Source organism: Perna viridis, chromosome 10 (genome assembly GCF_037379345.1).
Source record: "Perna viridis isolate PV_CMFRI_1.1 ecotype Kerala chromosome 10, ASM3737934v1, whole genome shotgun sequence".
Classification (NCBI taxonomy): domain Eukaryota; kingdom Metazoa; phylum Mollusca; class Bivalvia; order Mytilida; family Mytilidae; genus Perna; species Perna viridis.
The window spans coordinates 23,567,447-23,594,414 of NC_142454.1; the positions used below are offsets into that span (position 1 = coordinate 23,567,447).

At 32.9% G+C, this 26,968-nt stretch overlaps 1 protein-coding gene across 1 annotated transcript; it reads left to right on the top strand.

Annotated features, from left to right (window-relative positions):
• Positions 1-12,971: 12,971 nt before the first annotated feature.
• On the top strand, positions 12,972-25,549 carry LOC148605039 (carbonyl reductase [NADPH] 1-like). Its single transcript, XM_088548260.1, has 8 exons — positions 12,972-13,126; positions 15,290-15,371; positions 15,692-15,870; positions 16,743-16,855; positions 21,895-22,023; positions 23,283-23,418; positions 23,854-23,917; positions 25,324-25,549. Exons 1-8 carry the CDS (start codon positions 13,106-13,108, stop codon positions 25,419-25,421), a joined length of 822 nt encoding a protein of 273 aa, XP_088404386.1. The 5' UTR covers positions 12,972-13,105; the 3' UTR covers positions 25,422-25,549.
• The last annotated feature ends 1,419 nt before the right edge of the window (positions 25,550-26,968 follow it).

Genomic DNA, 26,968 nt, shown 5'->3' on the forward strand with positions numbered 1-26,968 from the left:
TAATAGCGACAAATAATTAGATCAGAGCTATCGATCTGCTCCGATCGAAAAAAAAAACCGTTAATTTCACAATATTCTGTAGGTATTATCGACATTGATTGCTCCAGTTGCAATTACTACAAACTTATTTCATTGAATCAGCAAAATTCAGCAGAATCAAAACGGAACAAATTTGACAGCCAATGCAGCAGCTTTAACTTATATTCTGTCTCTACCAATCTACTTTTTTTAAGTTTTGAATATTGATCTGGTAGAATTTTCAATTATTGACTTAATTCACCTTGTCTTAAAGATATTTATTATGTTTACGTATTGTTTTGATTTCCTGTTCTATTCACATCCCTTCTAAAGCTTGAAATGTGCTAATAGAAAGACTACACTAGAATCATGCAGTCTGTTATGTGTTGTTTTTGTCGGTTTAAAAAGAAGAACCCACTCCTACAACGTAAGAGGTTGGAATTATGGCACCAAGTCAGAAAAAAGCTTGCCAGACAACCTCTAGCACTGCTGGAGTAATCCGGACCTTTATTGTAGGGTATGACGTGGAAGGTTTGTCCTATTGCCCGGGACAAGTAAATCAACCGTTCGAGTAAGTAAAAGTTTAATCATATATACTTGCCCGGATGACATAAACATATCTTATTTATTTTGCAATATGCGTTTATTCAGTGTTCTTGGGAGGTTTGGAACGCAGTGGTTACTCAACGCATATTTCTAAGTGGAAGCTGTACATACATGTATTGATTAATGACGAATCAACAGCTGACATTTACAATTCTTAAAATAAATACCTCAGTTCAGTAAACAAGTAAATAAATGTTGAGCGTTCATAAAAACAAAACCCAATGTAAAACATGGAAATCAAGTTCAATTCTAAGAACGACTGATTTCCATGTTTTATAATGGGTTTAGTTTTTAGGAAAAAAATCAACTTTTAAATTTTGTTTTAAATTGGTATCAGTACTTCATATGAAGAAAACATAGAACACGAAACGCTTCGGAAGCTTTAGTGTTTTATGTACTTGTATGAAAGCCCAATCACATTATATCATGCCACTGTACATCATGATTTGTCATTTCATTTAGTCTATATTTCCGAATTAGAAAAGTAAAAAACTAACCACAATCCCTTACAATTTAGTTTACCCAGAAATCCATGAAAATAGAACCTGATCACGTCAGTTATTCGGGAAATAATTATGAATTATTAACATGTCTGGTTTTTAAAGAAATCTTTCTTATATAATAAAAATCACTTAACTTAGATGTGCTATTCTCATTTTTTTTCAAATCCCCCGAGTCGAATTCTCATAATTCAAATCTTAATATTGTTAGAAAATGCCTTTTTTGTGCGTTGTGAATCATTATCAACCTTCTACCGCCTCCTCAGCGACACTATTTTTTCAACAGTGTAATTTGTACGTTCATTCTGTAGCTATCGCTTCCACAAAATATCGATTAAATTTCGTTATAGATAAACGTTTTGTTTTGGTTTGGTTTTGGCTTTATAATATTCATTTTCATCATCGTTAATGTATATCCAGAACAACAAACAAATTAAGAAGAATTTGGTTAAACTTGGTTATTCGTAAAGTTAAACTGTCAATGAATGGGGGTCTTCAAGCGGTAAAACGATATGATTACATTTTCAGATTGTCTGCTTTTTGGGAGGTATATACCGGTAGTGATCATGATGCCGTTTTTCCATTTTCATCCGAAAAAGTATAATTTCTGATTGGAAGATATAGTTAAATAACACTGTAACAACACAGTTAAAGACAAAAAAGCACTTTCCGTTACAACCTTCATTTCGTTCGTTACAAAGCTAAGACAACGTAGCTTCGATGATGTAATTTTAGTGGTTTTTTTTTTTTTTTTTTTTTTTTTTTTTTTTTTTTTTTTTTTTTGGGGGGGGGGTTATAAACCACAAAATTACTCAAAAATCTTTGTTTTATTTTCAGTTAAATGTTGTGTGTACAGCATCTTGATGTTAATATGCTGTATGGGCATTGTTTAGAAAATGAAACGATTAAAACAATAAATAGGTTTTATTGGAAGGAATAAGTATTCATTTTTTTCCACACTGCACACTATGAACGCAGTTTCGCCTTAGGTTGTGTTACACGTTGCCAACTTATCATAAAATAGACACTCGTTTATTCACAACTACAAGCATGTTCATTTTCCTTTAAATATATTGGTCAATTCGTCAATCTCAATAAAAACCCAATTTTCCAAACATTTCTAGCGCTAGAAGGAAGTTTCATCGATCTAAAGAGAGACCATAGCTGTGAATTGGGTAACTAGGTAACCAAAATTAAAAGTTACTTTAAAAGACACTAGAGAACACACTCAAAAGATGGAAACAACAGTTCAATAAAAGAGTATTATTGTGACCAATGTGGAATGTTGCATAAATCTGCATTTAGCTTATGACTACACACGAAAAATAAACACGAACAAAAGTAATCTTTAAGCATGTTTGTGCTTTACAGTTATATGTTTTGCAGGAAAGGATTTACCTCACGGTTCACTACAACGTCACCTGAAGCCTTACAATTCTAGACCTACAGTTGCCAGATAAGACTTGTGTGGGGAATCATTTGTCAGGAAATACAGTCTAACTTACCATATAAAGGGGAAGCATCAAGAACCGATGTTATAAGGGATACAACAGACATTTTGCTTGGTGATCAAGCTTGTTTGCTTACAAGGAGACAAGTCTTGACTTCATAATTGGCGAAAGACTTTGTGGAAAAGTTTTGATTTTGTATGCATAGCAAAATAAATGCAACTATGAGATGGTCATAATTAATTTGCTGTTTTTTTTTTGTTTTTGTTTTTTGTTTTTTTGTTGTTGTTGTTTGCTGTTATGCATCTTTTGTAGCGAATTTGTTCTGTTATGTCGGTGTTTTTTTTTCATGTATTTTGTTTTAAGTCTCACTTGTTTTGCAAAGTTATTGGTTGTGATATGCTCTTTGATTTATTTATTAATTATTTTTATAGTAGTAAAAATACTTTCTGACTGAATTTTGTTTCTACAATTTTTAAATACCGATATATCAGTTATTTTCATTTTTCCAGAGTGACAACTCTTCAAATGTTTGAAATTCTCAATATAGTAATAATGATATTAAGTTCGACTTTTTTATTATCATTCTTGAACTATTTGCTTCCGAGTCGACAATAAAACAGTAGTCCATGGCAAATTGTCAGATATAATGATATTGTCTCACCTGTAAGCATTTAATATTATTTATACTTCACTCAATGAGTTGATGATATATTGGAATCACATTGTCCGTCCATCTGTCCGAATTCCGTTGCAATTATCTGGCTCTCAATGGGTAGATTGACTTCAAATATGGTGGGTGGCTTTATTATATGCTGTTTGCGATTTGTTGTTATTGCCCGATGTCTACTTTGAGCAAGAGAATAGTACCTACATGTAGAATGGATACGCGAGCAACTTGTTCCCAATAAATTAAGGGTAAAAAATTATATGGTAAGTGTTAAACAGCTGAATGATCCACCGAACGTCATTGCATCGATCCACCTAGACCGAGTAGGAGGGAGAAAATATTGAATTTACCTAATAGTAAACAAACCTTGAATGGAAGTGACTAACGCGGCTGTGAATCTTTAAAAATACCGCTATATGTTTGACATTTAATAAGGTTCAGCTTATATTCCTGTGCGTATTTAATTATTTTTTTTATATAAAAGTTATAAGATTGTGTATTTATTGCGTTTCACCATACCTATTAATTCCCTTTTCTGTTGTATTTGGATTAAAAATCCGGGAACTTTATATCACATCCGGGATCGTTTTTTGAAGCATCGTTAAAGTTCATTTCGTTTCTTTTCATTACTTAATAATTATATGTACATATCATTGAAATACGCTAATCTCTTTTAGTTGATGAAATACATCTTTGAACTTTTTTATTCCACACGTCCACTATTTACTGGACTACTTTTATTGATTATGTATATCTTAAATATTATAGTAATAAGAGAAACATGGCGTGTAAATGAAATGTAGTTACAAGAATCGAAAGTTTCATTTGTGATGTTGATGGGCGTATACAAGCGTTGACCGGTTGCACATTGTGGATATGAGGCGCGCCTTCATTGAAAATTTGCTTTACGGTCAACGCTTTTATACATCAAAAATGAAACATCCAATCCGCAATGTACTATGAATGTGTTAGTTTTCGCGGATTCTGTCAAGTGAACATATTCGCGGGTATAAATTTTCGCGGTTTCAAAAAGAAATGATAAGCGTTCTATAGTGTTAAAATACAATTCTGCGAGTTTTCACGACTTTTCTGTCAACTGCGAAAATAGCGAAAATTAGTACACCACGAAAATTAATACTTTTACAGTATTAGTATGCCGCTTTACTGGAACGTCTAAGTGAAGCCAATACTAGGCTTATAGCGGATTTCAGGTTACAGGGAAGGCGTCTGTAGAACACATAGAGCGTATTTGAGGCTACAATAACGGGAAATCAGGATTTCTCACAAACTAAAAATTTTCAAAAATTTCAAGGAAAAAGGGGGGTCGAGGTCGGTGATGTAGGTTACACGTGACACAGGGAAATATGTTTATCATTCTTTCAAAGAATTTTTCATCAAGGAGAGCATATAATAATCTACATATTTTAATGTCAATTTCTGGGAGCCTTGTGGAAATCTCCGGAAATCTAGTTTGAAAATTTTTAATTTCGACTTGTTTAACTCGAAATTTTGACATCTTTCCTACTATCATTTGGCTCAATTGGTCTATCTTCAGAATAACTTACGAGTCTGAAATAAAAAAAAGTGTATTTTTAATGAAATTTTATAAAACACGGAATTGCAATCAAAAATAAAAATACGATTTAAAGGTTACATCGCTTTTCAGTTTTTAACAACCTTCACAATCTAAACACGCAAAGATGGGCGAATTATGCAACGGCTGTACAAAGTGTGGTCATAGACAAATCAGGATGAAGGAAGTGCCTAGAATGGAAGATACAAAATCTCAAGAAATATTAGAAGAATTGAAAGCAATTGGAATAACTCTTATTGGCACTTCGGGTGGTATTACTTTTTGTGTAATGCTAGATGGACGAATCAAGGCTAATAAACTGAGAAAAAACGCTGGAAGTTTTAATTGACATCATATCTGACCAGTGTTTTCAACAAACGGTCGGCATTCCAATGGGAACAAATTGTGCTTCTCTACATGCTGACCTATTCCTTCACTCTTATGAGGCTGAATTTAAAGTTGATCTGACCCAAAGATAGAATATCGTTTAGCTAGATCCTTTAATCTCAGTTTCCGCTATATAGATGACGTATTATCTTTAAACAATCCTAATTTTGGGGATTTGATACATCGCATCTACCCCAAAGAACTTGAGATAAAGGATACTACAGACACTGTGAAGTCAGCCTCATATCTTGATCTACACTTAGAAATCGGTGGTTAAGTAAAACTATTGACCAAACTTCACGATAAACGTGATTACTTCATTCAGAATTGTCAACTTTCCTTTCATCTGTGGCAACGTCCCTTCAGCACCTGCGTATGGTGTGATTATATCACAACGCATACGTTATGCCAGAGCTTGCCGAAACTACGCAGACTTTTTGTATCGCGCTAAAATCTAACAAATAGGCTTCTGGAACAGGGTTATGTTGCTACAAGATTACAGTCATCACTACAGAGGTTTTATGGTCGTCATCATGAAATCGTGGATCGTTACCGATGCACTTGGTCCATGCTCCCAGTTTTTAGTAGAGTCCGGGTTGCTTGCTTTTGTTACTTTGTATGTATGATTTTAGTTACTTTATGTTCTTTGTTGTGTATATCTGTTTTCAATGTCTGGTCTTTGTCCCTGGATTACATTCTTTTGATTACCGCTATAACCTTGGTTCCCTTCATTACTCTTTACATCTTGAAAATTATACGACAAAAATAATCAATGGTTAGCATGATCTGTTCTACAAGCCTGTAACAAGTCATTAAAATCAAATCACTGGTATTGAAGTTGATGGTTTGACCTTCACCTGACTTTTGTGATATTCGGAACCAGATGCATGCATTAGCTTCATAGACTTTGAGAGCCTCTGGTTTCTGTCTCGATCTAGTCTGACTCTCTGCATTTTTTTCTACAAATACCATATCAAAGTATTTTTGTACAAAAAAAAAATCAAAGACTGAAGTCTTCAAAGTCGCTAATCGTCACATATTTACTGTCCCTGATTTTGGCCTACTTCCGACATCCGAAATGTTACGAATACAATTTGCTTTAACTCTAAAATCCGGTGACTTCCGCTAAAATCTTGGTTCCCTTGATATGATTGCGTACTCTTTCGTAGCCGTGATGACCCGAATGTTTAAATCATCCGGAACAAGATTAAACAACTGGCAATGGCTATATTAGATATCGGGTCGTGATAAATTATATTACCTTTATATAGTCAATTTTAAGGAACGCCTGTGTTTGAATCGGAAACTGGGAGATATTAAGTATATTTCAATGTAAACATTCCGTTCTAATACAAGCAAAAGAAAAACAAAACAAACAAACAAAAAAACAAGCAAAAAAAAAAAAAAAAAAAAAAAAAAAAAAAAAAAAAAAAAAAAAAAAACGCAGGAACCAGATTAGGCAACTGGCAATGGATATTTATAAATATAGGGGCGTGCTGATGTATATGACATATATAGTCCTGTAACGAGCCAGCCTTTCTAGTTACACAAAAGAAAACTCTCGGAGGCACTAGGCGAATGGATCTGTCCGGAATTTTAACGACCCGATTCTAAAATTGTAGTTAAACTGGTTGATTTTTTAACATTACTTTTTTTCTTAGCTTCTCGTTTCGCGCCAAAATTCTTGGAAGAGTTTTTGTACTATATTTCTTTTGATATCTAACCAAAATTTTGAGCGCCACCTACTGGATAGAACTACTAAGATTCTCGTAAGACTACAATTAACGCTTTTTTTCTTTTTTTTTTTCAGGAAGAAATTCTCCTTTCTGCATTCGAGGTTTTTTTTAGTGTAGCGGAAATGGCCGAGTAGTTCCGATTGGCCCCTGTGACTGAATCGGAAACCAGGTAATGTTCGAAGCTAACCGATCATTTCGAAATGTTAACTTCCCGTTCTCGTACAAGCAAGAAACACACGTAGAATACACATGTATTACACTTAAGAGGTACATTTTTATCTCGTGTGAAGCTAGGACTATGACCCTATGGCGGTAAACACGACAAGAATTTGCAGCATTACGTGGCGTATAACTATATAATTATGCAAATCATATGCGAATATTGAGTACAGAAATTACGAGTGCAAGAAGTCGCTAACAACAGTACCGACTTAACAAAGCCTTGGAGTTTGATGTTTATTCTCTAAGGTGTTCTACTCAGACTCTTGAGGACGTCAAACTTGAAAATACAAGTAAAAAAATAGCATGAAATCATTAAGTTTCATTTATGCATTTTTTTCTCTTCCAACATAGAAAAAGTATACAAATAAATTATCCCCGTTGGTCTACATTTAATGGAACAAGATTACATGCAGTATCCACATATTACAAACACTGTCTTATAAGAGTAAACGAAAAGTGGAATACAAGATATAGAAAACAACATACACACAAACAAAAGGAGAGTGGCAGATGATAATGAAAAACTTAAAATCCAAGCTGTTACCATCATTCTCTGCATGTGGAAAAGATGATTTGTCAGTCCACCATTTCTGCATGTGTCCAAGGCAATGGAAGTTATCCACATTGGTCAGCAACGTACAAGGTTCATCTTGCTGTCGTCGCACCATGCTGCGCTCGGTGTCGCTCTTATCCTAACTTGCTGACATGTTATTTTGAATATTCAATTTATTTTCTTGAATTTTCAAATTGTTATCTAGAATGTTCATGTTGTAATTTTGATCGTCATGTTTTTTTTTTGCATTTTCAACTCGTTATCTTTAATATTCTACTTTTTATCTTGATTTTTCAAATTATTATCTTGAATATTCTACCTATTATCTTTAATTTTCCACTTATCATCTTTAATTTGCAAGTCGTTATCTTGAATTTTCAACTTCGTGTTTCCTAAAAAAAAAAAAAAAAAAAAACAAGTGGCCGATGCAGGCTTTCGTAACAAACTTTTATAGTCTTTTTTTTAAAAATTTTGATATGATTCAATTGTTATAACATTTTGAACCAGTCTCCCTTTCTCTTCAAAGGTAGTTGGAGCATTGATTTGTTATGGTATTAAAAACAATAAATCGGTCCATTTTGCCTTGAACACTTGGGAAAAAGTGCATGAATATCAATTTCAATATCATCCGAACCAATCTTTTGCAAAGTCTGGTGTGTGGAGGAATACCCTGGTATCTGCGCATGACTCTTTCTATTTTTAAAGCGGTGAGAAGACATTCTGAATATATCTGATACTTCTCCTGAGCTCACGATGCTGACGAAGTTGAGATATATATTCTTTCAATTGAACTCTTCCTAATAGTATTTTCATTTCCTTGGATCTGCTATATATCGTGAAATATTTTTTGATTGGATAGTATAAAAATTCTGGCTTGATTTTTCTCGTACTTTCTGCTATAGAACGTAACAAAATTTTGTGACATTGTTTAAGGATTATTTTGATAGATCCACATACCATGACGATTTGAAGTCTACAGTTGAATATTTTAGAGTGTTCGTAGGCATCTTTTGATAAAGATAGATCTTTATGAAGATTTTCTTATCTTCACAAAAAATTCGTCACATCATTGATAAATACTTCTAAGTTGCGAAAGTACCGTACAGTTTACATGGAACACAAAGTATTCGGTATATAATTTTTCACATAGCAAGTTTGGGTGTATTTCATGTAATTATGTTTGGACGCCTTTTTATCAAGTAAGATCAGAATTCATACAGCAGTCGCCAGAGCCTTTAGATTTGTAAAGCCAGATATCATTTGCGATCAGCTTAACCTACCGCAGGAAAATAGTCCCATCGGCATTCCACGCTAAGGTTCAAATGTAGATAGCTAGCTAGGTTTACGTTGTATGCATTTCTAATATATTAAATTTAATTCTATGTTATTTACGCCAATAAACAAATCTAATAAACAAATTATAATGTGAATTAAATATGCTGATTAATTTTGTTTGTATTAAGATCGATCGATTTAAAAATGGTTGAGACCTCTAATCTCTTATCGTATCTGCTTATTTTTATAAGTACATGTATTTACCCGGCGAATAAACCAGTCGTTCAGTGTCGATATATTCAAGTTGTTTTTTTTAAATTTTTTTAGAGGCATAATAAACCATTTGATGCTTATCTATAACTGAAAACCCTGAAAAGCGGTCTCCAGATATTTCATGCAGGCCCTGGCGGGTAAAAGGGGTAACTGTTCCGATCAAGAAGCTTGTATAGAGAAAAAGGTTTCAGGCAGTTATTTACCGCTCATCTTTTGGCCATTTTTTTAACAAAAGGGTAGCATAACCCTCAAAACTACCCAGAAGTATCACCCATTATACATCGTGTATTTTTATAACGGTTAGCGCCTCGTGACATTGGAAGCTCGGAGATGACAAATAAAAATGAAACTTTGCATAGACGATGGCATAGGAATTTCGATAATGCATTGTTTTGGTTTGGTGTTATTGTTTGATGCAATAGTCATTCTCTTTGGCTATTTTTGCAATGTTACATTGTAATAATAATAGAGCTGAAGATGCTTCAAGGCCTTAATATCATTTAATAAGACGTTATAGTTTATGTGAATGTACATGTCTCAGGAATTGGGTCTGAATAATTTATCAGACAGCTTCGACCTGGAGGTCGACATATTGAATTTCGACCTGAAACTTTCAAACCTAGGAATGGCCAACTAGTAGTTAGTAGTGCAATTATGCACTATATTGGAGAGTTTTGTGTTCATTCATCTATTTGTTCCAGAAATAAACCGGTATCGAACCTAAATATTACGCGAACTGGAGCACTGCGGGATTATAAATAGTCACAATTCATAGAAATGAAATATTACCTGGAATGCTGAGTACCAATGAGAAGACTTCATGCAAGCTCATTTACAATAAGGAGCAATGGTTCCGATCAAGAAACTTAGAAAGGGATTCCAGACAATTACTTGCCGCTCGCGTTTTTTTTTTGTCAAATTTTAACAAAAGGATAGCATAAACCCCGAAACCATCCTGATGTATCATCCAATCCATTGTCAATCTGTTCCTTTTGAAATTCTGTTTTTACAACTTTTCACAGGATATGCTTACCTTTTGGAGTTAAAGGGGCATAAAACTGGACCTCGACAATAAAAAAACTATTTTTATTTCTGGTCCGATTTTCAATTTTTTGATTGGTTTCTTTATGAATTTTTCAATTAGGTTTCAGATATCTCTTACCGTGTTTGTGTTATAAGGGGTCTAAGGGCATCCCCCCCCCCAAAAAAAACGGCTATCTATTTTTGTTTTGTATTTTATTCCGTCTGCGTTTTCCAATCAGATTTCAGATATCTCTAACCGTTTTTGAGTTATATGGGGTCAAATGGACCACACCAAAAAAAAAAAAGAAAATAAAAAAGAAAGAAAAAAGAAAAAAAAGAAAGAAAAAAAAAACGAAAAAATGGAAAAAGAAATCGATTTTTTATTTTTGGCCCGATTCCAAAAACTCTTTTTATTGGATTCCTTATGACACACCTGCCTGCGATTTTTCAACCAGATTTCAGATATCACTTACCGTTTTCCAGTAAAAAAGGTCAAATGTGCCCCACCCCAACAAAATTGGTCCGATTTTGAAAACTTTTAATTATTTTTCAAATTTGTGCTAATTGCCAAACCAATTGTTGTGTCCATAGTGAACTATAAGTCCCTATGCTCAAATGTGTCAAAAAACTTACATTGTGTCAACATGCCTCAATTGTTCAGGGTTCGATCAACGCGGTCGTATCATGCTACGCGAAGCTCTTTATTATTACGGTTACCGCCTCAAGACATCTAAAGCACGGAGATGAAAATTTAAAAAAACTTTGCTGAGGCGATGGCAAAGGAATTTCGATAATGCATATCTCAGGAATGATGTCAGTTTATGGTCCGGTGATATTGCTTTTTTTGTAATAATTATTCTATTTGGCTTTTTGTAAATGTGTTATGATAATAGAACTGTAGGTGTTCCAGGAACATAAAAAGTACATGGGTAGTGTTTCCTGTACCAGACATAATTGTTAAAATTATATTATGTTAATGTACGTATACGTGTAAGTAGCTCTGGGTCTATGTACCCAGAAACTAAGCGCTTTCACATGGCACATATATGTCTATGCGGTAACTTGTAGCACTTGAGCTATATAGCTTATTAACTGAGAAATGTATCTTGTTGAGAGGGACATATATGTATCTGAAGACAGCATTTATTTTATTCAATAATTGTGCCTTAAGTGTGAATGATATGACAGACATTTCCGACCCGGAGGTCGATAAACTGAATTTCGACTTGAAAATTTAAAAAACTGGGAAACGCCAAATAGTAGTTTGCGGATGATTATACAGTATATCGGAGAGTTTTGTGTTAATTCATCTAGATGTTCCAGATGTAAACCGACATCGAAACTGGGTATTACGCAAATTGGTACACTGCTACTATGCATCATGAATTTTGGTGCGTGTTTTTCCTTTAATTAGCGTCCTTCGTTATCAGAATGGTGAATTTAAAAATAAATCAAAGAAATCAATATTAACCATTTACAATAATAAGCATGTTTTACTTGTATATACTTTTGATTTCGACCACCGATTTTTTGCAATATGACGATTATTCGAGGCGTAAAAATCTAAACGATCGACATAAATTGATTCAGTACATGAGTACTTTGATTTATTTTGGCTTGCAAACAAGATACCGAGATCTCAATTGCAAGGCCATACAGCAGCACTGATTTGTTTAATAGCGTGAACGAAAATATGCATGCATGTACATACTTTTTAATTATTATCTGTAGTTTAAGTGATAAAAAATCTCAATGTAGTTTAAAGAAAAAGATGATCTTCGTTCATGCTGTATCATCCCTTTTGGGATTCAGTGTCTGGAGCTATTTTCTGATTTGGCCGCCCACTGGCCAAATCAAAAAATAGCTCCGGACACTGAATCCCAAAAGGAATTATATGCTATAGAGCCTGTTACATAATTCATTTTGAGCCATGGAGAATCAAGGATTAATATATTTAACAGGAGAATTTACATTTACATGATGCACAAAAGTGTAAGTCATGCAAAGTATTTATATTGCGGTACAAAACTAACTCTTCGTCCTAGTTTGGGACTAAATATAACTAACGGGATGTTGTTTTATCAATCCCAGGTCCTGGTGTACAATTTTTGGCGAGTGTGTCACAGTCAAAACCCAATTTTTAGTTTGATGACCAGCGTTACATGTAAGACACCAATCATTACACACTATTTCTCCAAGGTATTTAAAGTTGTGATTATTAGACAGTTAAAATACATAGCAGAGGAAAACAATAATAAATATACATACACGATTTTTAAAAAATCGCTATGTCCCACAGGTGCTTCGGGTCGGGATATTTTTTTATTTTTCTATTTTTTTATTTTTGTTAAAAAGAAAAAAAAACGAAATCATGTGTATTATACAGCAAATAGCTATCCATATTAAGTTTTCTGATATATGGGGGTCGACTGGTATATAGGACGTAGACTCCTACGTCCAATATACATGTACCTGTCGACGCCCATATATCTACGTCCTATATACCAGTCGATCCCCATATATCAGACAACTTCATATGGATAGTATAAATGCACTATTTGCTGTTATAACACATGATTACGTAAAAAATAATAATAAAAATAAATATATAAAATAGTAATAAAAAAATCCCGACCCCAAGTACCTGTGCTATGTCCCCGAAGTATAATAATTGAAGTTCGGAGTTTCTGTCTTCGCCTTCCCGACCTTGTTTTGAAATTACAATTCTGGATTAAAAACTAGAACATCAGTCAACAGAAACAGGTCACAAACAGCTAGTTGAAAACCAAATAACTTTCAAAGCGTTGATTGTCATTCGAAAATGAGCACAAAAATAGCTGTGGTTAGTACTTAAAAATGAAAAGAAAATCAGACATAAGCGGGAACATTAAAAAAATATGTATATATATTCGGCAAGACATACATGATACAAGTAACAAGATATGATAAGATAGATTAGATTAGTTTTATTCGCCAATAATGGACCCTCTTGGGCAGAAAAATCAATACAATGCAGGGATCTCCATGGATCAAAATGAACTCATGGCTCACTCTCCGGTTGGACATATTTTCATCATGTCGCGTGTCCTTTCACACAGAAAATAAATTGCCAAAGAAAGTATGATAGGGTTGAGTGAGACTGATTTAATAGCACAAGCTACATGTACAACATAGAAATTCACAATTAATAATAATGGTAAATGTTTGTCTGTTTTATCTAACTTAGTAATACCAAGGTAAAGTTTTCTCTTCCTTAGGCCTGACCATAGGTCAATACAGGGATGATTTTGAACTTTTTCAAATGGGTCCCCCAGAAGTCAAATTGGGAATTTTTATTGCAGTTGGGAATTTTACGTGCACCATTTGATCAGTAATTTTTCTTTGACTCTAACCAATAACATGATGTATGTTTACGTATAGAAACAGCTAAGTCTCTACTGAGATGGTACAGATGATATGATACTAGTACTACAACAAACACCATCAAGGCAGCACATAATGTGCATGATATGTATTTTTTTTATGTTTTGACTTTTGAGTTATTGCTCATTTAAAATTACAAGTCTGATAAATAACTTGGTCAGGTGGTGGACAGTAAATTGATATCAATAAATATACATAACCCATGTCAACTCCCTAGTCTTTTATACAGAAGTGCAATTCACTGACACTTTCATAACACCAAGGCACAGGCATTGACCCAGCCCTCCCCCTTTTATTTTAACAAAATTGACAGACATTAGTGTTATACTGATTTTTTTTTTTTATCACGGGAACAACAGCTTCACCCCCATCCCTTACCAATTCATTGTAAGGTCACTTGTGACAGGACTTCCACAAATATTAGGTTTACTCCTTTTTTTTTATTATTGTTATTATTTTTCCATTATCCTCCATCTACCTGCTAATGAACTTTCCCAGCAAAATTAGCAGAAACTGTTGGTCTGATTCTTACGAAATTTTGCACACATATCCTGCTCCATTTGAAGTCATACCTTTTAAAAGTTTTCAAAACTATGAAATAGGAGGCCATTGTGAAATGGTTGCCAAATGAGGGGAAAAAAGTTCAAAATATAGGACATTGCAACAAGTAGGAAACCTAGCTATCTTGGAACTTGAAATTTGGTAAAGTGGTACAGTTTGATATTCCAAACAAGATTTTGCAAAAAAAAAAAAAAAAAATAGAAATGATATGTTGCTTGTTGCCATGGCAAACAATTTTCCCACCGAAAATTGTAAAATGCTCTGATTTGAATGAAATTTTGTTTTTAGTGTGAAAATGACATGCTGAATCTAAATTTTGAATTTTCGGGACTATGTAAAAGTTGCTGTTGCCATGGTGACTGATTTTCCCAACAAAACTTCATAATGTTCAGATTTTGATATTATTTGGTTTTTAGTGAGAAAATAATGTACTGCATCTATTTTTTTTGGTTTTGGGGCAGTATATGTATGGGAGGTGATTTGCCCTACATTTCGAGAAATGTAAACTTAATTATATGTATAATTTGTCAATTAGTTTTTGTTTCTTCTTAATACAAAATGTATGCATTTGTTTGATTCTTTCCCAACAAGTTTTGAAATGACCATTCGTGCATTAATAAACAATTCTGGCTAGTTATTAAGCATGTGTAAAATATATACAAGCATATTTGATAATACTACCCCTGTATAAATGTAATCGCTCAATTTTTTTTTTTAAACAAACAACTGAGTCTGTCAATTCAATTTTGCAAAGAAATTGGCAAAGATTATAAATTTGATGAAAATGACCGTCCAAGTTAAGAGAAGAGTGAGGAAAAAGGTTTTGAACAAAGTAATTTTGAATTTGCTGCAACAAATGAAGACATTACTGTCAAAGGTTATTAACAAGTTCAATGTAAAATTTAATGTTTGGAGTTATCAGCTCTGACTGACATGAATTTTTTTTATATTATACTAGGGCTTTGATAATATTTTGATGCTTCATTGAAAATTGTTCATGACAATGTTTTACATGTTTTAGGTAACTGGTGCCAACAAGGGAATTGGATGGGCAATAGTCCAAGGATTGTGTAAACAATTCACTGGGGATGTATTCTTAACAGGTAAGCTGTTGTGAAGTAGAAATTACAAGTAGGAGTGAGCATCATGAGCTTCGCAGTACTTAAAATTTCATTTTATTCTTACAAGCACCAATAATATTTAATTATGAACACACAGATTCTGGAAATGTAACAGTTCTCCAGGGAATGTGGTAATATGTGACATAAACAAACTTCCATGAAATTGTCATAATAAAATCCCAGATAAGGTTAACCTTTCTGCTGTTAATGCATGATCATGAATATTTGTCTGAAATTATATAACTTGGAACCGTACTACAGCCTTTAAAGGTAGTTAATTTTATTTCATTTTCCCTAAATAGGTAGAAATGAAGAAAGATGCCGAGCAGCAGTTGCTGAACTCCAAAAAGAAGGACTATCAGCAAAAAGTTATCCCTTGGATCTTGATGATCTTGCAACTGTCACTAAATTTAGGGACTTTATCAAGGAGAACTATGGTGGCATTGATATATTAGTCAATAATGCAGGCATTGCATTTAAGGTTTTTAAAAAAATTCTTTTTCAACTCATTTGTGATGCGAACAAATTACAAGTAATTCTGAAAGAAATGGTCCTTACTTCAAACTATTACATGTAGCTGAATATAAGGAGATGACCATTTGATATTTAGGGTAGGGCTTGGAAGATTTTTTTAAGGAAAATATTTACATGTATTTCACCATTTTAACATGTGACACATTCATTTTACACTGCTACCATTCATTTTTAGCAGTCAACATGCATTGACTGTATATTTACAAGTGGCTTCTAATAAAAATGTTATATTTAAAAAAGAAAAAAATGTTGCAGTATAAAGTTAATTACAGAACACTGACTTGACAAAACTTTTGATATGCCAATTAGGCTCAAACAAATGAAAATGCATGGCACAGCATCACATTTTCCCTCAGTTCTAATCCTCATACATGTATCAGTTTTATGTCAAGTCAGTGCTCTAGTATTGTCAATTTTCACATGTATTGAATCAAATTATGTGAAGGAATAATGATCAGATCAGGGTCATTTGAAAAAATAAACACATTTTTTTTCTCCCATGTACTAGATCTAAAAGTTTATTTTCAAAAACGTTTAAGTCAAAATATTTAAAAATTCTTCCAAGCCTTTCCCCCGATTCCTCTCAAAATCAAATGGTTGTCCCCATAATTCTAAGTTTTTATGGTTATTTCTGAACTAAACTTACTATATGCAGAGAATTCCATTTTAAACAGATTTAAGCAAGGGAAAATAATTTCTACAAACAAATGTGAATTAAGCTTGCATTTAGCAAGTTTTTCCTGTTAAATTCAATCACTGATAATAAATATAGATACATGTATGATCATTTTCATTTACCTTTATACATGTTATAATTAGCAAGACTCCACTGCACCATTTAGTGAACAAGCAGAGGTCACAAACCAAACCAACTTCTTTGGTACTTTGGGAGTCAGCAACATCCTATTCCCATTGTTGAGACCACATGCAAGGTAAAAGTTTACTTGTAATAGTCAAATTCTTTCAAACAAAATCCTATAGATTTATTTACTACCCTTAATAAATTTATTCACAAGGATGTAATTTTCAAATCATTGTCTACTCTTTGAACCTTGTTTTCACAAATACAGATATTTGGCCCCTAATTGCAACCTTACGTAAAATAACTCTCATTTTTATGTGTTGCACTACATCTAATCATACCTGTTTAGTACTTGACCTTACTACTCCAAATCCAGTCTACCTGAATTGTAGTGACCAATTCGTTCTAATGCCTGTAATTTGGATGGTATTAATTGTCATTTTGTCCTGAGCTAGGTTTCAGAAACTGTGAGCGTTCTTTAATTGGATACCTCATTTTTTCTATACGTTGTATGGTTAGATATTCCGTAAAGGAAAATTGGATATATTACTGAGTAAATTTTATGGTGTTTTTATTAGTTGTTTCAGTTCATTTTTGACCTTACATTAAAGGGGAATGGTTAAGGCCTTATAAAACTGGTTTAACCCCACTGTAGACTTGCACCTGCTCACAGGAGATGTTGGTTATTACTGAGTCATTGTGTGGTTATATGACTTTTTAGTATTTTCACCATATCTGTTCCTTTAAGATTTGACATCTTTATCAGATTGACTTCCCTGTTAACATAACACCTTCCTGCCACAAAAAAGTAACTTCATGTCCTTTGACACTATTTAGAGTGGCTAAGTCATATGATTAACAATGGCTTTCTATTGAGATTATTAATCACATTGCCATCATGAAAGTGCATTTAAATTACTTAAGTTTTTATCAAAGTTGAGATGCCCATTTAGTGAGAGGTATAAATTATTTTATCTCTACCTGAAATGGATATGTTTGATAATGATTTTTTTTTAAATCATAGTACACTTCAATATTTTATTGACTTTAGTGATGTCTCAAATTAAAGATAAAAGATTGGAGAATGGCAACATATATTTTTTGATTTATTTGACCTATTTCAGTAATTTAACCTGTGACAATTTCTGATAAATAATAAGTAATTACTGTTAAAATAATTTAATTTGTGGAAACCAATTTTCGTGGATTAGGGAAGCAGCACAGGTTTTTGGATTCTTGAATTCATGGTTTTGAGGATTTCAGTATACATAGCAATGGAAACTTCCTTTTCATTGGGAACCACATTTCGTGGTATAGCCTACCAATGAAAACCACGAAAATTGGTTATCCATGAACAATAGTTCTTTCACAGTATTGACTTTTACAGGTAAATTTTGACATTTTTAGCTCACCTGGCTGTAGGCCTTGTGAGCTATTGCAATCACTTGGCGTCCATCATCGTTGTTAACAGTTTCTTCCAACATCTTCCTTTCTGAAACTACTGAATGAAACTTAGGGTGATTTTTTCTTAGAGTATCCTGCACAAATGACCGTTTGAATTTTTGATCTGTTAGCAAAACATGGCCATTGTTACTAAAAATAGAACATAGGGGTCAGACAGCAGATTTTTGCATATATCTCCAAAACCATTAGGTTTAACCAAATTCTGACTTGTGTAAAAGTATTCAGCATGATGAGATCTATCTATGGTCAAAATATGGTGAAAATCTGTTAACCCATGTTGGAGTTATTCCCTTTTTTGGACGTGTTTTGCTGTTTTTTTTTTTAAATTTAAAAAATCTTCTCCACCGAAACTAAATGTACAGAATTCAATGAAAGTTGGTATCCTGCACAAAATGACTGTTTTTATTTTTTATGGGTTTAAAAGCATGACCGCCATTTCTAAAAATAGAATATAGGGGTAAGACGGTAGTTTTTTGCATCTGTCTCCAAAACCGTTCCGCCAATATCTTTCAATTGCTGAAATGATCCTTCTTATAAGGCCTACAAAAGGGATTAAAGTTGTCAGACGACTCCATGTAAGATTGCCCTTGAGAGGTGAAAAATGACTTGTTTACACTTTTCAGCCAATATCTTGAGAACTATGACAGATAGAATGAAACTTTCAACTGCTGAAATGATTGTTAATATAGGGTCTAGAAAAGTATCCAAGAGAAAGTTGTCAGACGACTCCATGTAAGAGTTATTGCCCTTGAAAGGCAAAAAAAAGTCTTTAGCAGTTTTCAGTCAATATCTTGAAAACTATAATAGATAGAATGAAACTTTCATTGATGAAATGATCCTTATGATAAGTCCTACCAAAGTCTTCATGGAGTCAAAATTGTTGGACAACTCCTAGTTAAGGTTATTGCCCTTGAAAGGCAAACATTTAACCAGGTGAGCGATTCAGGCTCCTGGGAATCTCTTGTTATTATATTTTAGTGTTTTGAGAACACACCCTTCCTCACCATAACTTTGTCATTTTCAGTTTGTCAATTTTATAACTTTCCTAACTAAAATCCTGAATAATTTTTCTTTCCCCCAGTATACATATGTCAAATGTTAATCTTATAAGCTTTAAAGTTTAACCAATATAAAGACTGAGGAGGCACAATTATTTTTCACAATATATAGACTTTGTTAGGACTGATCAGATCCCAGATTCAAGGTACATGAGTGCACAATAATTAATGTTAATATTTTAGATTGAACTCATTTTTTCTGTAATTTGGAAACATCATATTATTGTGGTAGTACATTTTACATGTTACCTTTCTTCTAAAATCTTCAAGTCAATTTTGTGTTGGTTTTTATTGCACATTTATTGCTTTGTGATATCAATTTCAAGATCTAATGCAACATTTTCAACAAATAAGTGATAAATGATGCATGTTTTATGGTGATTTTTTTGTCGCCTAAATCTAGTTGATTTTGGATATATGTCCACTATTTCCAAGTTGTCTGCTCCACTTGAAATGAAGGATTTTGCCCTAATGTCAATAGTGTTTGACAATGTAGTTCTGAGTGTTATTATTGGACTTATTAGTTCATTTTGAAGAAGTGTCATTGTTCTGCTACCATGGTTTTTATAACTTTTGTTGTCAGGGCCTTTCAGAGGGTACTTGAAGGTGTGTTTACACTTATTGAATTAATTTTGGTGATCTCATTAAATATTTACTATTTTTTTTTAATGGTTATGATATACGATGGCTCATTTGTCAAGTTTCTCCATATTTGTTTCTTTTTCTTTTGTCTATTACCGGTATCTTATACTAAAAGCCTTTATAATAGAGAGTTACCTCCCTAAATACATGGACATTATTTTTTTTCTACTGGTGGTAAATGATAAGATATAATTTATTTTCTGATATTTATTCTGCATGGTGAAATAAACATTGAATGCTTTTTCAATTCCCCCATAGCTAAAAATAGAACATAGGGGTCTGACCATATGTTTTGTCTTATATCTTTAAAACCTTAACTGAAACATCTTAGGCTGTTTGGCTCGATGAGATCTTTCTGCAATAAAACAATTCATGATATTGAATGACAGATTTTGGAGTAATAGCATTTTATGCTAAAATTAACCATTTTTTTGCAGTTTTTGGTTATTTATTTGAATAATATAGCAGCTAGCTTGACTGCTCAAAGTGCATTAACAATATACAGACAAGATTCACCATTAATTGCAAATTTGAGAAAAATTGGCTGACTATTCTTGGAGTCATGGCCCTTGAAAGGGTAATTTTTGATGATTTTTGTCACTTTTGCCACTTAATTATTAAGAAATTGGTAGCAGGTTAATGATTATTATGAATTGGAAAAATGTAAAGCATGCTAAGATCTATCTTTGGTGCAAAATTTAGTAAAAAATGTTAACTTTAATTGGAGTTATGACTCCTGAAGGTACCACTTTTGACAAAATGTCCGGTTTTACTGATTATATAGAGAATGATATGTGAATTTGAAACAAAAATATTAAGCAGAATAATATCTATCCTGGTGTATATGTAAGAAAAATCTGTTGACTTTTGTTAGAGTTATGGCCCCTATAAGTGTCATTTTGACATTTTTTCCGTTTTTTTTAAGATTATTTAGAAAAGAATAGCAGATTGATGATTAGTGTTAATTGGATAATTATTAAGCATAATAAGATCTATTCTTGATACAAATTTTAGAAAATAATTTTTATTCTTGTTGAAGTTATGTCCCATAGTGTCATTTTTTATGATTTACTTGCATGGGTTTCAACAGGAACCTTTTTTCTATCTGTTATGGTTTTAAAGATATGTCAGACCCCTTATGTTCTATTTTAGCTATATCTACCATGATTTTTGACAGATCAAAAATCTAAACTCCACTTTTGTGCATGATACACAAGGGAACATCTGTGCAAAGTTACACATGATTCCCCTCAGTAGTTTCAGAGAAGAAAATTTTTGATAATTGTTAATGGACAACAACAAATGATGATGAAGGATGCCAAGTGATGGTAAATGCTCACATGGTCCTTTGGGCCAGGTGAACTAAAAATGGGGTCCTTAGGTTATTAGGAAAAATATACTTTTTTTTTTAATTTGGCCTTAACCAAAAAAATGAACGTTATTTAAGTGTAAGTATTTGTAAGAATCAGGCAAAGTGGGAAAAATCAGAAACATGCATGTCAAAACCCCAATAATCTGACAATGTAATATAACTCAAAGATACTTTCTCTATTTGAAAAGACCATTATTTGATCTCTGCATCACTGACTTTGCAAAAAAAAATTTCAATAGAATGTTAGAAAAATGAGGTTTTTGACAGAGTTATCTGCCCTTGAAATGTTCATTTTCAGTGCATTAGTCAGTTAGCCAAAATGATATGGAAAAATTGTCTGTTTTCCTTGATTCTGATGGTGCAAATAGTCAAATTACACTATCAAAATGATGGTTTTTTCATACCATGTTTTACCCAATGTCTGATTCTTACCAAGACTGCTACTTAATTACTAATGGTAAATCATTGGTAAGTTTTTAACTGTAGGCAGTTTCAGAAAAAAAAATTAATATCCATTGGACACTCAATGAGAAAAGTGCCATAAACATTGACAATAGATTTATCATTCCTTCTCCTGTGGTAGTAAGCTTATGGTTACTGTTTCCTTGCTTTTGTACCTGCATATTTTTTCAGAGTTGTGAATGTATCCAGTTTTGTTTCACAAATGACTATATCTAAGTGCAGTGATGATGTCAAGGCTAAATTCAAGAAGCCAGACCTAACAATGGATGAACTGAAAGTTTTGATGCAAGAATTTATTGAGTAAGTTTTAATTTACAAATTGAAGTATTGTGTTCTTCAGACACTGTTGTCCTGTATAAAATTTCATTAAGTTAAAGCTATCTTTTAGAATTAAGGAAGTTGCTTTTTAACTGAACAGGAGTTTGTCTGCGCGGTACAACACTTGGTTGATAAGGCCAAATAAAATTATATCTCTGTTTCCTGTTACATGTGGGTAAAAAATGGGTCAGAAGTCAGGATTTTATTTTATATTATTTACTTATTTTTCCTAAACTTCATAGAAAACAACTTCAAAAACATCTTATCTACCACCTGGATTTGTGGAAACCAAAATCTTACTATCATCTGTAAAATGTTGGGCCATTTGGTGGTACTTTTTGTTGTGTGTTCACCTGTAAATAGGTCAGTCTGGGGGTAAAGTCATGGGTCGGTCAGGTAACAGAAAATCAAGGTATAATTTTATTTGGCCTAATAATAAGGTAACAATACTGAAGGTAAAAAGCATGTGTAATGTATGAACAAAACAAGAGAGAACCAAAAGAATAGAAGAAGAACAAATGGCAAAACACAAAGAATTAAATTTTAAACACAGAAAATGAATTATGGCAAGCCAAAGTGGACAAAAATGAGCATTTTCTAATAGTACAAAATGTTGATTTTTGTCCACTTTGGCTTGCTATATTGAATACACAAATGGTCTGCAGGGTTGGTAGATGACTAAATAAACTGTTTCTGCTTTTTGAAAGACATCTGTTGTGTTGTTCATTTAGGGTCAAGTCTGGTCAAAGGGCAAAGGATAAATATGATAAATGATCAGTCATACTGTAAAACCTGAAGTTTTATTTTTGCAGTAAGAGCTGAAGCTAAAAACTGCTGCAAGTATTTTTCATTGACATTATTCTTTAATTTTGGAAAAATGGCAAATTCAAAACTGCAAAAGTACTGGTAGACTGAGCACAGAAACTGAAAATAGATGGCATGAACATTTTAATGTTTGCAGTATTTGGAAACCAACAATCCACGTCACATAATTTCAGCCAATCAGGTTATCAGGTCTTTGTGCTTTGAAAGACAAACTTAGCTACAGGCAACATGTATGATTATGTCATAGTAGCTTATGCATAAAACAATTAGACGCAATTTAAAATTTAACAGCATAGAAAATATCAAATATAAAATAATCAAATGGCAAACATGTTGATGAATAATCATTTAAATATGAACAGTCCATGGTGTAAACATGTATGCCTGTATTTCTGGTTTATTTTACTTCTATACAGTGCTGCAAAAGCTGGAAACCATCAAGAGAAAGGATACCCCAACTCAGCCTATGGCATGTCTAAAGTTGGAGTGACTGTTATGTCATTTATACAACAGAGGGAACTGAATTCAAAAGATGATATTGTAGTGAATGCAGTAAGTTTTCATTTTGATATTACAAACTTAGCATGCAATTTCTTTGAAGTAATTCTGCTTTAAATAACAGTGAACTTGCAGGGGTGTATCAAGAAATTTTTAAAAATTACTGTACAATTACTATTGTTTTTGGGTATCAATTTTTGTGGTTTTTATGGGTAGGCCAAAACATTTGGTTCCCAATGAAAAGGATATTTCCATTGTTGTGTATACTGAAAACCTCAAAACCATGAATTCAAGAATTCATGAAGTTGTGTTACTTCCCTAACCCACAAAATAGTTATCCATGAATTAAGGTACTTTTACAGTATTTATAGGAATGAAATCTTTACTTTGGTAATAAAGTTTTTAGATGTGTTTCATGTCTTGTAGTTTGTGATATATTTTAGTTTAGATTGTATCATACATGTACATACATACCATAAATCTTTTCAGTGCTGTCCTGGTTATGTTGATACAGATATGTCATCACACAAAGGAACAAAGACCATCCAACAAGGTAGGTTTGTTTTACACAATTTTAAGTTCAAAAATAATATATAAAAAAGCATAAACAAAAATTTGTAAAGTGGTTTATAATTGCAGAACCAGCATGGCTATAGGTTGTGGTTCTCTCGCTTGAGAAAAAGAAATACTATAGAATGATTTGTCACAGTGTGTCAATACCTCTATCTCAGTTTTTTTTTCAAAGACAAATTATTATAATCTGCTGACAAAAGGAATCCTCTTTAATTTCAATGGAAAAAATAAACACAATTTCATTAGTCTGATACACGGCCACACTGTATGAAGCTTGAGCTATAATAATCTCTTTGTGTTTGTAATCTGTCCATTGTCCATCTTTGGGGATGTTTTCAAATGAAACTTCTTAGGGGGTTTGAACAAAAGTTGGTCAAAATGTTTCTTAAGGCTTCTACTTTAAAAATTATGTCCAGCTTTGATTCCTAGAAAAACATAGCTCCTGTTCCTGGAAAGTGAACACTAGGTACATTAACTGTTGTTTTGGTAATATCTTGAAAACTATAGTAAAAAAAACTTTTATTGATGAAATGAGCCTTTTGATAATTCCTTCTCTAGTATCATTGCTTTGAAATATCTTGACTCCATATTTAGAGTTGTTGCCCTTGAAAAGCTGAAACAATCATGTTTTGTTTTACAGTTTTTAGATACTATTATGAAAACTGTATTTCTTTTTTCACAATAATTGAATCATGTGCTCACCAAACTTCTGATTTTACCAGGTGAGTAATTTAGGCGTTATAGAGCCTCTCATTCACTAGACCCAGAATGTATGCTCAAAGCTGAAGACAAGAATCAGATTTCTCGAGTTTGAAAAAATCACCTAGGCACAAACCTCCTTCACTACACATCAGAGTACACGCCATTATCATTGTACTCCCACTCAACAAGTCGGTTGTGTATTGTATAAGTATTTATTTCCATGGCTGTTAATTTTCATGATTTTATTAAAGGTTTGGCGTTATACAAATGTATATAGTAATAAAAAATTTTGTGGGTACTTTTTGTCATGGTTTTCTGTCTAGTGCGAAAATAGTGAAATTAGTATGTTAACTGTATTGAAATCATCTTGTACTTCTGTTCATCTATCCCTCTTGCAACCTGTTCGTCTGTTGCAGTTATTTCAGCTTCCAATGGATAGAATGATTTCAAATGTGATATGTCGCTTAATATAAAGATGAGCCATTTGTTGAAAGCAATTTTTGGTTGCTGTCCAATATCAACATTCTCTATGAGTGAGGGTATTCCTAATAGGACAACATGTGCAGCTTCATGTTTTTGTGAATCTTAGAGACAAACATACATCCATAGTTTTATCATTTCTTCTTGTCATCTTTTAATGTTATTATATCTTGTTCAGATAGTACTTATCATTTTCTTTTTCAGGAGCTGACACACCGTTATATCTAGCTCTGTTACCACCTGGTACAACAAGTCCCAAAGGAGACTTTGTTTCTGACAGAAAAATTCAAAAATGGGGCTAGCTACCTGTGTATTCAGCCTGAAAAGGACATATATATATATATATATATTTAGTTTGCTATAAGTTTTATAGTGGACCAGTTTTTAATACACATCCCTGGTTTTCATTTATTAAACTATTTTGATACAATTTTTTATGTTGTTATATATATATATAGATCTTATATTTAATTCTTTTCTCATTTGAAACTAAAGATCATTATAGGCAAATGATTGGACCCCAGGGATAGTCCCCCTACCATTCCCCCTTATGTTTAAAAATCAAGGTGCTTTAGAAAATCACTGAAAATTACTTGAACTACTCCCTTTTCCCCTCCTATGTCAGTTAAACCCTGTTTTTCGAAATTTCTGGATCTGCACTGATGATATCTATTCATACTGCACTGTCTTTCATGTCTTTTTAGGCAGCAACCATTTTACTGCTGAAGGGGGCCATGGAAAATTTTTTTGAAAAACTTCATTTATTACAAATCTTAGGAATATTTTTTACTCAGCCAAAGACAAAAAAGTTCAGTATTTCCCCTTTACTAAACAATGTAGATTTTCAAATAAAAAAAAATGGGGTTGCTGCTGAAATTTTTTTTTAATTAAAATTTGAGCCCCCACCCCATCAAGAAGAAAATGTTCTGTGTCTTAGACTTGATCCATTTTTGAATTTAAGTTATCCTGATGATCCAATACCTACATGACCTATTACTGTCTTTAGAAAGCAAATTCCTTTAAAAAAAACTATTTACATCTTTTTGCTATTTCCAGTCTAATACAGATTTGTGAGCTTTCAATTCATGGATAGAAAAGTCACATCCAGAGCATGTTAAATATAGCTATGATTAATTGTGAGATTATTCAAAAGCTATCCTATATTTAATGCCAAATTGTGTAAATATGATGCAGGAATTCTGAATTTAATCGGTTACAGGGTGGATTCAGAATTTTAGGTTAGAGAGCTTAAATATAGTAAAAGTGCCAGCAAAGAAACTTTTTGGGTAGGGATTAAGAAAGTTCAATATCTCAGAAAATTTTTTTTACCCAGTTTTAAGGGGGGTGGGTGGCCATATGACTAGTCGGCGTGTAATACCAAGATTTCGGGAACCAGTCACATGTACATATGTAGGTAGTTGGCAAGAAGTAGTACCAATATTGCATCCTATCATTCTCATAGTTTACATTTAGTAGACGTATACAACCTTGGTATTATCTGAAAGCTGGGTAAATAACGAATCACTACAAATTATGAACCAGTCGCCCTATCTCTTATATATGTATAGAACATGATTAAAACTTTTAGCCACTCCGAGATATGTTAATATGGTAAGATATTATGGTACTTGCCATGAATAAATGATAAGTCTTTTCTGAATTAGCATATGTGAGTAGTCCCGCAAATGCGAATACAGGGATAATATCATTTTTAACCTCTCTTTAGAATTGTAGTAATCTAGTAATGTCCTAATGTCGATTTAATATACATGTAAATTGTATTGGGACTTAGAACGATTCCTGATGCATTTTTGAGGCGCAGAATCATTCTTGATAATTTTAGAAAAAA